General features: G+C 35.7%; 1 protein-coding gene across 2 annotated transcripts; it reads right to left on the minus strand.

Moving 5' to 3' along the window:
- Positions 1 to 357: 357 nt before the first annotated feature.
- LOC120085074 (subtilisin-like protease SBT3.11) lies at positions 358 to 13,851 on the minus strand. 2 transcript variants are annotated; one of them, XM_039040924.1, is made up of 4 exons: positions 13,685 to 13,851; positions 13,434 to 13,539; positions 574 to 671; positions 358 to 452 (listed from the first exon to the last, which is right to left on the minus strand). In XM_039040924.1, exons 2-4 carry the CDS (start codon positions 13,535 to 13,537, stop codon positions 373 to 375), a joined length of 282 nt encoding a protein of 93 aa, XP_038896852.1. In that variant the 5' UTR covers positions 13,538 to 13,539; positions 13,685 to 13,851; the 3' UTR covers positions 358 to 372. The 2 variants fall into 2 exon arrangements, with proteins under 2 accessions (XP_038896852.1, XP_038896851.1); XM_039040923.1 differs by lacking the exons at positions 358 to 452; positions 574 to 671 and adding exons at positions 11,433 to 11,680; positions 13,241 to 13,338 and having other exon boundaries at positions 13,685 to 13,845.
- Positions 13,852 to 14,489: the final 638 nt, after the last annotated feature.

The following is a 14,489-nucleotide window of genomic DNA, read 5'->3' on the forward strand; positions in this document are numbered from 1 at the left end:
AACAAAACCACTAAGTTGCTGAACAAGTTGATCAACTGTAATTGCAAATTCTGACATCAATTGTAATTGAAAATTAACATATATGAGCCGATGGTTCAACACCAAATACATTTTAGGTTGAATGGCAAATTTAGTCTCTTTAATTTGGAGAAAGAATTTAGTCGCGTTGAATTTAATCTTTCTAGATTGATAAAACCCTTCTAAATAGATCCCACCATAAGGATTATTTGTTAGAGTTTTTCCAAACCACGTAAACTAAATTCAAATTATAAATCACATGACTAAATTTAACTTTCTCCAAATCATAATTATCAAATTTGAAATTTAACCTACATATTTAGCCAATATTTAGAGGTCGAATTTGAATTTCTCCTATACATCATTATTCTTTTTTCCTCTTGTCTGTAGATCATAATTAACGCTTTGTACAACATGTAGAACTCCTGGTTGTGCTGCCAAAGTCCCGAAATATAAAAAGTGAGGGAATATCTAATCATATTCTAAGTTGTTAATAATAATAATAAAAAGAAGAAGAATAAATTTAAAAATCATAATGTTAAAAGTGATAGTTACCCAAAATCTTCTCGACTTGATCAGGAGTCAGGTTAGCAGCAAAGCCAGTCGTAGAACTCGTGAAACTATACACAAGAGCTTTCTTAGCAGCTTCTTCACTGCAACAAAACAACAAAATGACACAAAAAAATCACCCTAAATTACCACATGATCATTTCACACAAAGGAGTATTTAGAAAACCAACAATTATTCAATGACTAGATCGTTTCAATTTGGATTCTCCTAACAATTAACCACGGTAAACGGCGAAAACTAATTTGCAAAGAGCGTCTTGCACTATTTTGATGTATGAGATAAATTGTAAAAGCATACAAAATTTGTTCCTCTTGATTATTAGAAGCATCATGTAAATTTTAGAATCTACATCCAACAATGCAAACTACAAACGTGATTGTGGTGATTTCATTGGATAATTTTTAGTCCATGACATATTGTGGCGATCTCTTTGAATAATTTCTCAAGAAAAACATACCTGCCGAGAACAGAAGTTAGGATTCGGATGTAAAAGGTCTCGGGTTTCTCATTGCTAGGTTTCTCGATGGTGTAAACGATACGCAATGACGATAGTACAGCAGTTTTGGAGGTGGGTTTTTCGGATAACATCGCCGAGGTAACAAGCAAATTCAGACAAATTGTGAACAATAAAAGAAGACACAATGTAAATGAAGAGAAATTCATCTTTGTATTTGCCATTCTTTTAACTTCAATGATAAAGGAATAGAGAGAGTCACAATTTTGGACAAAAATTAAGAAGTATTACTTTTGTTGTTTTCTTTTTTCCCTAAGAAAGATGGAGATGAATTATATAGAAAGGTTTTCCACTAGTTGGTTTTTTTTAGGACACAGAATTTTCCGGATTCTTGTTTTCTCAAGTAATTTTAAGTAATTTCATGAGTTGTTTGTTTGCATAATTTAGGGTTGGTTTTTCTAAAAATAGAAAGTTTGAAAATGACTTGTACAGAAGAGTATTTCAAAATTTTGAAGGTGTGTTTTTTTAGCATATTTATAAAACAAACCGTTATTGTTAGTTATTTCCACTTTTAATTGTTCCAATAATAGAAAAAATGCATTAGTATATTTCTAAATCTAGCTAAATTTGCAAGTATGGCAACAAATTTAAGTACCATTTATGTTTTTTTTTATTATTCCAATTTTAGTTTCATTGGTGTGTCAATAGTATATCTGATATACTTTATATTTCATATACCAGTCAATTGATATATAAAATAAAAAGTATATAGTTATAAATAAAGTACAGTGAGTTTGATAAAGGGCTAAGATGGGATGATTTCTATACATGGTGGTCACCTACTTAGAATTTAATATCCTGCGAGCTTTCTTGACACCCAGATATTGTAGTGTCAGGTGGGTTGTCTCGTAAGATTAGTCAAGGTGAGCAAAGTGTCACATCCCACGAAAATGGTCCTTCAAATTGCATCGATACACGACCCAAAACTCCTTTACCACAGACAATAAGGAGTCATGACCCATCGGAGGACATCCCCAAGTCACCACACAAAGCCAATTCATGTGTCCCTGTCCCAAGCGCAAGCCCATCATGGATTCCCAAGACGCCTACATGCTCAGAAACAGGCACACGACCAGACGGACGCCTCAGTACCAGCACCTCTCATGCATGCCCCAGACATGTCTGGAAGGTTCCAGACAACGCCACAGTGTTCTAGAAAAGGCTAGACAGCCCCACATGCCTCTAGAAGCCTCTAGAAGGCCCGAAACAGTGCCAGAACAGCCTAGATGTTTTAAGAAGGCCCTAGATTGTGCTAGAGTATGTAAAAAGTCTACATCAACCCACATGTACATACTTTAGAATGCTCTCTAAGGGTCTAGAATAGCCTAGAAGTATCTAAAAAGTTCATGTATGTACTTAGTAGTAGTGTCTAAAAGGGCCTAGCATAGCCTAAGAGACATTAAGAAGTCTCTAGGAGAGTCATAACCGACCCTCCTAGGTCAGTTCTAAGGCCCCTAGGTCAGTGGGGCTTGCTTATAAATAGCCCAGTGGGGATCATTTGTAAAGCGCAACCCTTGGACATAAGCAATAAAGCTCTCATTCACTCAAACTCCTACTCTCAGTTGCCTACTCGTTCTCAAACCTCCCAACGAGCTCTCTAGTGCCTTTGATAGGCCAAAGCTCCTTATACGGCTTACTCGATGATTCTTTGATAGTGAGACAGCCCAAGTGTTGCACGTTCAGTTAGCTCCAACTCTAACCGCGTGACAGGTGGTATCAGATCAACGATCGTTGTACCTAAGTATCCCAGGTATCCTTGCACTCTTGCCAAACATATGGCATCTGAGGAAGGACATCACTCCCCAACCGAGCAGCAGTGGAAGGGCCAATCACCCAAGGAAGGAGTGAGCAATGCACCACATCCAAGCGCTCAAAGTCTAAAGGCCCAACAACGAGGGATCATATTGACACTTGCCTTGCCAACGTTGAGCATGAGCTAGAAGATTGTGAAGCTCATGGTTGGTTGGTTGTGCTGAGCTGCTCCAAGTAAACATCGGGATAACCCTAGTAGCCAAGGAAATGATTGAGACCCTTGAACAAGAATTCAGATCGGAGGTAAGTTCACTTTCACTGAAATAGCTAATCTACGTAAGTTCAAGGAAGAGGAGATCCACAGGCTTCGTAAAGAAATCAATGACGTTTGAGCAGAATGTCGTGCTCATTGTAGCACTAGCACTCCCACCTCTACTAGTGCTCCCTCTACTGCGTACTCTACCTCAGCCATTAAAATTCCAACTAGTGCTCCCTCTACTGCGTACTCTTCCTTAGCCATTAAAGTTCCAAAGCCAGATATGTATGATGGCATAAGGAATACAACGATGGTAGAAAAATTCCTATTTGGCCTAGAACGATATTTTGAAGGCTTAGGAGTATTCAATGAAGATGCTCGCATAAACCATGCCCCAACATACTTAAGAGATGCGGTCCAACTATGGTGGCAAAGAAAACACGCTAAGTGGGAACGTGATCTTTGTCGCATCAACACTTGGGAGCAATTTAAGGTCGAGCTCCAAAAGCACTTTGTCCCGCATAATACCGAGATGGAGACTTAAGGGAAACTCAAACAGTTGAGACAAATTGAGACCATCCCCGAGTACATCAAGGAGTTCACAACACTCATTCTAAAGATGGATGATCTATTGAACAAGGATGCCCTTTTCTACTTTAAGGATGGACTTAAGGATTGGGCGAAGATAGAGCTCGATAGGCGTAATGTCATGACATTGGACGATGTCATTGTTATTGTTGAGTTACTCACGGATTACTCCACCCAAAAAGGGAAGAAGTCCACCCCTTGGAATCAAGAACAAGGGAACCCGATCAAAAGAAAGATCTTGCCAAAGAGAACTCAAGAACCTCGAATGGAAAAAACGAGAGAGGTTTTACCACATGTGAAAATCTCTCAAGACCACACATCCTAAGACATGGTTTATTTGTGACGGACCACACTGGAAGAGGGACTGTCCAAGCAAAAAGGCTCTAAGTTCTCTTGTGGCACAACAACGAGATGAAGAGGAGAAAGTTGAAGAGTCCAAAGCATATATAGGCTCGCTGCAACAAATAACGACCATCTTTGATGCCCAACCTACCGAGAAGAACAAAGGCAAGGGTCTCCTCTATGCGAACGCCATAATCAATGGGAAAGAGGCAACCGTGATGTTAGAGTCGGGAGCTACGCACAACTTTACGGATGTGTAGGAAGCTCAAAGGTGTTTACTCTCACAAAGAGCTAATATTATGTCCTTAATTCCGCCATATTGAATAATTCTTATGTTTAAATTGTCTAATTTGTAGGTAAATCGATCTCGAGGAGAAAATATGTCATTTGGATGAAAATCCAGCAAAAAAGAAGCAAAAATGGGAGTTGGATGCATCATGTTGAAGGAAGACAACAAAATTACCAAACTGCCCTTAAGGGCAGCGTTGCAACCCTCCCTTGATACTGCCTCAATGTTGGAATTCACATATTGCCCATGTTCAGAGCGTCGCAACACTCATGGCATGAAGGACCTCAATGTTGCCTCAACGCTAGAAGGCAGTAGCGGCTGAACAGAGTAGCCTTGCAACGCTACCCAACAACGTTACAATACTACGAACTTTGATGGAAATTCTTGCTCCGCGTGCGCACAACTGAGCGTTGTAACGCGACGTTGCAACCTGGTTATAAAAACATCTTTTACATTCCAACAAAAGGAAGAACGAATTGGAGTCATATTGAGGACGATTTTTTTAGGAGTGATTTTCACTATTTTTTTTTTCATCCTTCAATTCCTTTCATTATTACTTTCAATTTCTCAATTATTATTGTTGATTTGAAAAAGATGCAAGGCTAGGTAATACTTTCTTATTAGGTTTAGTAGTTTTGTTCAATTTCTTGAGGATGTTTAATTAATTGTGTTGAATCCTATGAACGCTTGAGTTTGATTTAAGTTTATTTTTAATAGAATTTGATAGAACTGATCTGACAACTCATTTTTATTGGATTCTTTTATGTAATTTCTATATGGCGGCTTTTCATAATTGTAGATTAGGTTGCATGAATTAGGAATTCTTGTGTCAGCTAAGACTTTTTCTAAACTCACACTTGTTTGCCCTAATTTAATCTCACTCAATGAATCATGTTATGAGTCTAGGATTTTCCAACTTGTAGGATGTCACAACGCATGAACCCTAGTCTTAATGCGAATTAGTTTTTGCTTGGATTTTGCTGAGAAGGAAAATTTAAAAATTAATTTAAGATCAATTTAATTAATCTCACAATTGGCTAATTGAGCTATTAGTTTTCACTAATAAGTTGTGGAGTTCATGGGATTGACATTGTTTCTTAACATCTAATGATTGAAATTGAACATAACGAACTATTTCCAAGAGCCTTTTATCCATTCATTTCAACTCAATTGCACGCTTTGATTTCATTGGAACTTTAATTCATTGAATGTTTACTTTTAATTCAATTCATTACAAACCAAACCAAACCCCCTGTTGCATGGAATTCTTTTAGTGTCCTAGCTATTTCATTGTTTCCTTGTGGATTCGACCCCATACTTACTGCTTGTACTACTCTTTTAGTATAAGTTTTAGACTTGGTGAACATATTTCATTTTTTTAGTCAGAAGATCGTAGGCGACGAAGAATCTATAAAACCTGACTGCGAACAAATTGGTGTGTTGGAGTGTTGAGCTTTTTTTTTTTTTCTTTTTGCGCAAATTACTTGAGAGGAGAGGTGAATCCAAAGGGAATGGAGAAGAAAGACACCGGAAGAAGATCATCAAGTTGCTGACGATCCAATAGAAGAAATGAAAGAAATTATCATGGGTGAAGAGGCTAAGGAAAACACTCTTAGAAAGTTAGCTAAACCAGACATGGATCAACAACCCCTATGCATTGTTTTTCCTCCAACCACTGTGTCGCTCGAGCTCAAGCCTAGTTTGATGAATTTGTTGCCCATCTTCAGTGGAGTTCCAGGAGAGAACTTGCACAAGTATATAAAAGATTTCCACATGTTATGCGTAAGTATGCGACCCCATGAGGTTATAGAAGAACCACTAAACCTTAGAGTCTTTCCTTTTTCATTACAGAATGGTGCTAAGGATGGGTTGTTCTACTTAGCCCCCAGGTCTATAACTACCTCGAATGATTTGAAAAATAAATTTCTTGAAAAAAATTTCCAACTTCTAGAGCCAATTCAATTAGAAATGATATTTATAGCATTAAACAGAATGTTGAAGAAACATTATATGAATATTGGAAGAGATATAAACGTTTATGTGCTAGTTTTCCTCATCATCAAATAACTTATCAATTGTTAATCCAGTATTTCTATAGTGGTTTGCTCTCTAATGATAGAAGTGTAATTAATTCTGCTACTAGAGGACATACCAGGTGATGACAAAGAATCATAAGACATATCTGAACTTATAATATAAGCTAATCTATAAAATCTAAAAACTTAGGCTCTGATACCAACGGTAGCGACCCGACCTTTAAAAATCTCTAACAAGGGTCATTACTTCATATATGCACATTTAAAATCCCAAATATTTTGACCATTGAGGTAAAAGTTATTAAAACAATAAAGACATCTCCAAAACAATTTATAAAATTAATAAATATACAAATAAATAAAACCTTTGTTTGGGGCCCATTAAATAGTTAAGTATAACGCGGTTAGTTAAATGTGTTTAGTATGAATTTATCTATTCATATTTGGCTAACTGAGTAATTAGGAACATTTGTTAGGTTTCTAGGATTAGGCATAGGTAAGAAGCTAAAATTATGTTTTGATAATTAAGAACATTTGTTAGGTTTCTAGGGCTAATTATAGGGCTAATTAACTAATCTTCGTGCTTCCCTATAGTTTGACCCAGATTTGCCACTTATGCTACCTATAGTATAAATATAGGTGGCTAGTTCATGATCATAAATATTATTTGATTGATGGAAAACCATGACAACATTCTATCTGTCAATCATTGTACGCTTATAATGTTGGTTTTCAACCAACTTAAAAGGCCAATTTTGTACTAATGGAGTCATGCCGCTAGCTAAAAACCCATTAGACCAACTCGGTCGAGGACAATGTGCTAAGGTCGAACTCACCTAAATCACTCCTAAACAAGGCTCAAACACACCACCATGCGCATCTCAACTCATACAAATGGACGAATTGTCCACCTCGGAGGGTGACTTTTTAGGGCCTGTTTTGTAGCTTTTCCACCCAAATAGTAAACGTGCCCCCCTTAAGCTCACAAAAAGCCAACTTAGTGAGGCTAATTCAGAGGTTGGCTACGCATTAGCGCCTGCTTCTCACTCTTACGAGTTTTGTTTGGTTCGAGTAGAACGCTATTGAAATGCACCCACAACGTACCCTAGCTGACACTTAAAACTATGACTCCAAGTTGAACACCTATTTAAACCTTTCTAAGTATTTTATGAAGATTAAGAAATAAAACACATATTTCTATGATGATTTAAGAGGCCAAATTAAGTTAGCAGTGGAATATATAATAAAGAAAAGCAAATGGTAAAAGTGTTGAGTTAAAATGCAAAGGAACACTGTGAGGCTTACTTCTTACCTAGGGTATTCGTATATTTGAATCCCCCAAAAATGTTTAGTTTATGGTAAGGTATAGAAAGCAAGAAATATAAACTACAGAGTAAGAAAACGTGGAAATTAACTTCATTGAATTGAAAGAATATATCGTTTCTGAATGATAAACAAAAGAATTACACCTCGAGCTTAAGAATTGAATGGACTTTAACATAAAACATAAAACTACAAGGAGTTTCAAGCTTGTCTTTCCTTTTTCTACTTGAGAACAAAGAAAAAGAATCTTAAACTTTCTGGTAGAATGATGATGGAGATTCTGAGTATGAATTATAGAGATCCAAGCTTGGATGGAGTTGTTTTCTTTGATGCTTGTGCTGCCTTTTATAGACCTGGTAGTAATTTCATTTTTTGGTCCTCAGTGAAGCAAAAAAGTTGTTTCTCGATCAAATTAGAGTATAGAGGTATGTCATACGTTGTGGCTGAATTGTGGATCCAATCTATTCTGTCTGAAGTGATTGTTCCTTCTCTATCTGCTCCCTCGTTGTCACATACCTAGTTGCAACCTCGTTCTTCACAACCGCTCAAAGCACATTGAGGTAGATCGTCACTTCATCGAAAGAAGACAATGAAAAAACAACTTATATTTGATTCATCCTCTCCAAGGATCAATTGACCAATACTATGACTAAATCCCTACCCACTGCTCGTTTTCACTGTTTACAAACAAAGCACACAGTCCATGATCATCCGACTTCGCTTGTGGGGGATGATAGAATGTCATTCATCAATATTTGTGGTGGTTTATTTTGCAAGATTTTCCTTTTACATTTTTGTTACACGTCCTACAAAATGCCTACACATGGATGGGTTTCTCTTGTCTTATATTAAGTATTTGTTTTCCGTTGTATTCCCATTATATCTTATTCAATACATATCACAACAATTATTTGATTATTCTTCTGCAATTCTTGACCCTCGTTTAGCTGTTAAATGGAGGATGAATTCTCCTTACCAGTGCAATCAATTGTGATTCTTTACTCTTAAAGTCGAGTGTACAAAGTATCCACCCATGTTTTTATGGTATTAAAGCCTATATAAAGGTTAAAATCCAACACAAAATTCCTTTGTCAATCACAACTTACAAAACTCATGGCCAAAGTTGAAACAACATTAACAATATAAGCCTTCCACCAATGTTCAAGTTTAATATCATTGAAGCTACTTTCCACAAATTACATTAGAGAAGTGATAACCAAAGGAAGCTTAGCACAACTAATATATAGATACTTTAACAACCAACAAGTTTGTGGTTCGACTTCCTCCACTCATATTATACTAAAAAAAATCTAAAAGTTAGTTCATGAGAAGCTTTTGAAAAGATCAACATCGTCTGAAAGGCAATGATCAAGCCCTTAACGTAAAAATGGTCAACAAAGAAGGTGAAACTACTCCCAAATCACACTACATCACGTGGCTCCATAATGATGACCTCTTAACCTCTGATGACCAATTTCAGGCTCCAGAAATCATCTCCAATGACAATTCCGGTGATCCAACTCCAATGACCACCTTCGCATGACCAACTCTGGCGACCAATTTCAACCTCCAGTAACCACCTACGACAACAAATTCCAATGTCTAACTCCGACAACCATCTTCGTAAGCTCCGACAACCATCTCCAACTACAAACTTCAACAAAAATCTCCTTCAATGACCACCTTCGAACGAGCAACCTCGACGACCAACTCCGAGCTTCGACAACCACCTCCGACGACAAACTCCAACAACCAACTCCAATACCACTTTCATGTGACCAACTTCAGGCTCCGACAACCACCTCCGACTATAAACTCTAGCAAAAATCTTTGATAATCAACTTCGACGACCACCTTCGCATGACCAACCTCGGGTCTCGAAAACCACCTTCGACAACAAACTCCGATGATCATCTCTAGTACCACCTTCATGTAATTAACTTCAGGTTCCGACAATCACCTCTAACTCAAACTCTAGTGAAAATCATCTTCAATAATTAACTTCGACAACCACTTCTAACTATTATAAGATCGATGACTGTTAAAGTATGTTGTAGGGTTGCCGGTTGTTGATCATATCAATAATAGTATTTTGTTTACATTAAGTGCAATACTTATATGTAGAAATTTGTAAAATACATTTTTATTTAATTGGATTCACATAGTAAATGAGTTTTAAGAATATTTAGAAAAGTATGTATGTAGTTAAAAAGTATATAACATATAACAAAAAAAAAATCATAAAATGGATAATTTTTTTCTAAAACATTTTCTAGCAAGAATTAGTGAAATTTTGATATTTGTTCTCTGATGAACATTCAAATCTAGAGGAATTAAAAGTGAAATTATTAAAGAAGTGTGATGACATTTGATTAGTCTGCAATGATGATGGGGAAGATTTTTTAAAAAAAAAAATCATAAGAGAGTAGAAATATAGTGCAACGACTGGAAGAAGAAAATGATGATGAAATTCATGAAAAAAAATAGAAATTAAAAGTTTTGATTTCTCATTTTATTTCACCATATTTATATAAAAAATATAGTGAGTTAATTGTTGTTCATTACCCAAAAAAAAAAAAAGAAAGAAAGAAAAGTTTAAAAAATTAAAAGAAAAAGAATTACAATCTATGTTTTATTTAAACAAAAATGGGTAGAATTATTGAATAAAAAATTTTCAAAACAAAAATAGTAATCATAAAAGCAGATTGTTTAGAATTCAAAAAACTATACCAGATACCTCAGATATATGAACTCAATTATGCATCTCATACAAAGATATATAAACTCAGACCAAATAATTATACTCCCCAAACGCAGACAATAATTATACTCCCCAAACACAGACAATAATTATACTCCCCAAACACGGACATATGAACTCTACATATATATAAACCTCGCAAACATATAAACTCCAGACATCTTATCTCAACTTAGCACCCCAAACAACCCTTGTATTTTTTTTAATGTACTAATGGGAAGGGCATCTTAAAACTTCACATTCTTTTTTTTTTTTTTTTTTAAGATTGAGAATATTGATGCAACTTTAGAAAGTTCACGAATAGAAAGAAGATATTAATAGTTTCCATCCATATACAATCGATAAGTGTAACTTCTTTTTAACATTTTTTTAACTTTATTTTAAGTTTAAGGGTGCTGCCACAAGAAACTCGCACGTGAGCCTTGAGCGCTTGCATCGTTAGAGCTAACCTACATGAGAGTACTCATACCAATATGCTGCCGAGTCGAGAACACTTTGATATCTAAGTTGATACACGGAGTATTTAACTCAACTAAGCATAGAGAAAGTTAGAGTTTCTCACTTGGAGTTACTAGCTTCTTCCACCTGAAGCTATCAAAATGGGGCTATTTATAAGGCCCTCCCCTCTAACACTTGTTTGGGGTTCCGTGTAACGTGGACAGTATCATACAGAGTGTCAGTAGCGAGTTTGGCTCGATTATTTCTTTTTGGTGAAATTTCACGAGCTCGGTTGGTCGACCTAGAACCAAGGGGTTGACTTTTCCTTTTGGATGGTGCAGACTCCTATGTAGCATTCTATTTTCTTTGATTAGGTTACGCCTGTGGGCTTTAGACCTTGCCTAGGGCAACCCTTAACAAAGGATAATAATGAAACTTTTAAAAGTTTAAGAGTAATTTTGAAACAAAATGCAAAATTCATGGATATTTTCTATAGTTTAGCCTAAAATTAACCAAAAAGACAAGTTCAAGGGTATAGAAAATATTAAACAAAGTACAAAGGCAAATTCGCTTAATTGTAAATTGCTAAAAGGCACAAACAATTATATAGATGTGTGTGTGTGACATGACTATACAGTATAATGCCAATATACACAAAACGCACTTTATTTAGGCTACAAACCAATCTCCAGAGGGAGAATTTGATGTTCTAGTGAAGCCTTGCTGCTCCTCCTCCTCCAGAATGCAGCTTGTTATTACCGCTCTGGACAACCTGTAAAACGCCTGGTTGTTCTACCAAAGTACCAAAACGAAAAAGAAAGCACCATGAGCAACACTATCTTACAGTAATTCTGAAGATTTGGTCACATTCTAATATGAATGTCAACACACGCATCATTGACCCTTTTGAGAAATATTGATGCCATTGAGATTTACTAGGTGTAGGGACTAGACCAAAACATAGCATAACGTGCTCGACTTATATACTAGATTTCAGCTATAATACCAAAATCTAAATCTCATAACGTTATGGTGTTTAGTTTATAGATTTGAAACGATTTGATGGAGGTTGAAAGAATAGGAAATTTGAAAAACCAAGACAAAGCCACAATGGCCAACCTGAGCATAGCCCAGTTAGAACTAGTTAAGGCATTGCCCTAAATCAAAAAGCCAAAAGTTTAAATACCCCACCCTCACTCGTCCTTTGACTTAAAAACACAAAACAAAAGACAGGGCCACAAAGTTGCTGACATTAGAACAAATGAAAGTTTTTTAGCATCTAACCTACTTTAGAGGGTGAGTCTCAAGTAATCACATTTATGATTAAAGATCATTTTCTTTTTATTTTAAAGGAAAACAACAACTTTCATCGAGAAAAAATGAAAGAATGCAACGGCATACAAAAAACCACGCCTATAAACGAAGGGAATCCAGGGAAAGAATGGCAACAATACAAGACAGTGCCTACTGAATAATTATAAAAGATCCTCCAAAGATTGAAGTCCATAGAAAAATATGAAATCTAACGAGGGACCAAACATCGCTAGGATACCTCTCCAACCCTATAAACATTATGTTATTCCGGTCACTCTAAAGATTTTATTTAAAATCTACGGTGAGTTTAAATCATGATGGGTATCCATGACATTAAGGCATCGCCCATGGGGAAATTCTCCTATTAAACCGTGTTAAAACAAAAATAAATAAATAATATATCTAGCACTTAATTCTCCTATTCTTCATTTGAAAGGAACTAAAATCAACCTCAAGGTATTCCTGCGTGGTAAGGGCTTGAGATGTTCCAAGATCCCATTATGGCCTTTGGTTCAAGCCCCTAAGCAGAAACAATAATTTTAAAACTCAAATTATCTCTTGGAGCTAGTCTTGGGGTGGACAAGCTATTTTTGAAATGCACCATGAACATAATGCAATACAATAGTCATCCAAAAATTTAATAAACAACAAAAAAAGGAAAAGGAAAAAGGATAAACATATAAGCAAAAACTTGACACGGCAAGCTTGAGATTGTAAGATCAGACAGACCAAGTAGGACCGCAAACATATGAACGCATAAAGAGCAATCAAAATCCTGATCCAACTTCAAGAATCAAGCTTGAGAAACAAGCAACATAGCAGCTCAAGATGATAGGAAAAGCACAAACTACACCCTAACGTAACTAGAAAAGTACAGATCACAATAAGCTCTTCATACAATCGGGGTGATAGAACGAGAAACCAAATATTTGTAACCCTAACTCGAATGCATCAATTCCACCAAATAGACGAGATAATACAGCAATTTCACAAATCGAAAACAAAATTGAAGCAGATGACGTTAAGAGCAGGACTTACTGGTAATCTCCGCAACCTGATCGGAAGTAAGCCGAGCAGAGAAGCCACTAGCAGCATTTTTATAACTATACACAAGAGCCTCCCTAGCAGCTTCTTCACTACAAATCAACAAATCAAACCGAAATTCATCGCTAATCTAATCCCCACCGTTTACCAGCCACAGGATAGAAACAAGAGGTAGAAGAGAACGGACCTGCCAAGAACAGAAGCTAGGGTTCGGATGTGATAGGCCTCGGGTTCTTCATTGTGAGGCCTCTCGGTGTAAACGATATGCACCGCCGTGGATTGACCGGACATTGCTGCATAACTAAGAAGCCAATTCAGAGAAATGGAGAAGAGCAAAACGAGAATCAAGGGAAATGAAGAAACATTCGATATGGCCATTAGAAGTTGAATGATAATAAAGGAACGACAGAGAGTTAGAAATGTGTAGATATTCGAGACCTGAAGAGTTTTCCGATTGGAAGGAAGAAGATGAATGCGTAAGGGAAAGGAAAGCTTCCTGTTCTATCGCGTCAATGGCTTCACGTTCCTCTGCTTCAACCAACAGCTGGATTTGCTCTCTGAATTTGACAATGTCAACTCTGACCGATGAACAGATTTAATCCATTGATTGAGACCGAGTATTAAATGTCCTATCAATATTAATATTTATATTTTTGTAAATAAAAAATTTGACCCATTCCAATTCTTCAGGAGCATAAATAAAAATATGAAATTAAATTGATTCAAAAAAAAAATTTATGTTTTTAAATATGTATTTGGTAACCGAATCTAGAAATTAAAATTTAATTTAAATAATTGTAAATTAATTATAGTTATTCACGGACAATAAATTATTATTAATTTATTTACTCTATAATTTGATAAAAGCTTCGAAATAAATAGTCCATATAGTATGTACTTTTTATGAGAATTTAACAAACCATATAGACTATATACGAAGTTATATCAATCAATATAAACTAAATTCTAAATTTTAAAATGACTAACTTTATCCAAATCATAGGGACCAGAATTGAAATTCAACCTAATTTAATTTATAATACATTACATAATACCTATTTTATTTTTTAAAAAGTCATATTAGATTTATAATATAACATACTATATTTCTAAATATTTTATCTTTATTTAATACAATTCTGCTTTTTAAATTTTAAAATTGAAATTCTTGATATAAAGAAAATATAAAAATGTTGTTTTCATATATTTGTACGGTTTAAATCACATGATCCAAAAAGAATTT

Source organism: Benincasa hispida, chromosome 9 (genome assembly GCF_009727055.1).
Source record: "Benincasa hispida cultivar B227 chromosome 9, ASM972705v1, whole genome shotgun sequence".
Taxonomy (NCBI): domain Eukaryota; kingdom Viridiplantae; phylum Streptophyta; class Magnoliopsida; order Cucurbitales; family Cucurbitaceae; genus Benincasa; species Benincasa hispida.

Bases quoted from the DNA above. Each gene is read 5' to 3' on its own strand.
- LOC120085074 (XM_039040923.1), bottom strand. From the start codon at position 13,537: ATGTCCGGTCAATCCACGGCGGTGCATATCGTTTACACCGAGAGGCCT. The intron at 13,339-13,433 runs GTCCGTTCTCTT...GTTGATTTGTAG, and splicing joins CTAGCTTCTGTTCTTGGCAG to TGAAGAAGCTGCTAGGGAGG. The intron at 11,681-13,240 runs GTAAGTCCTGCT...GTACTTTGGTAG, and splicing joins TCAGGTTGCGGAGATTACCA to AACAACCAGGCGTTTTACAG.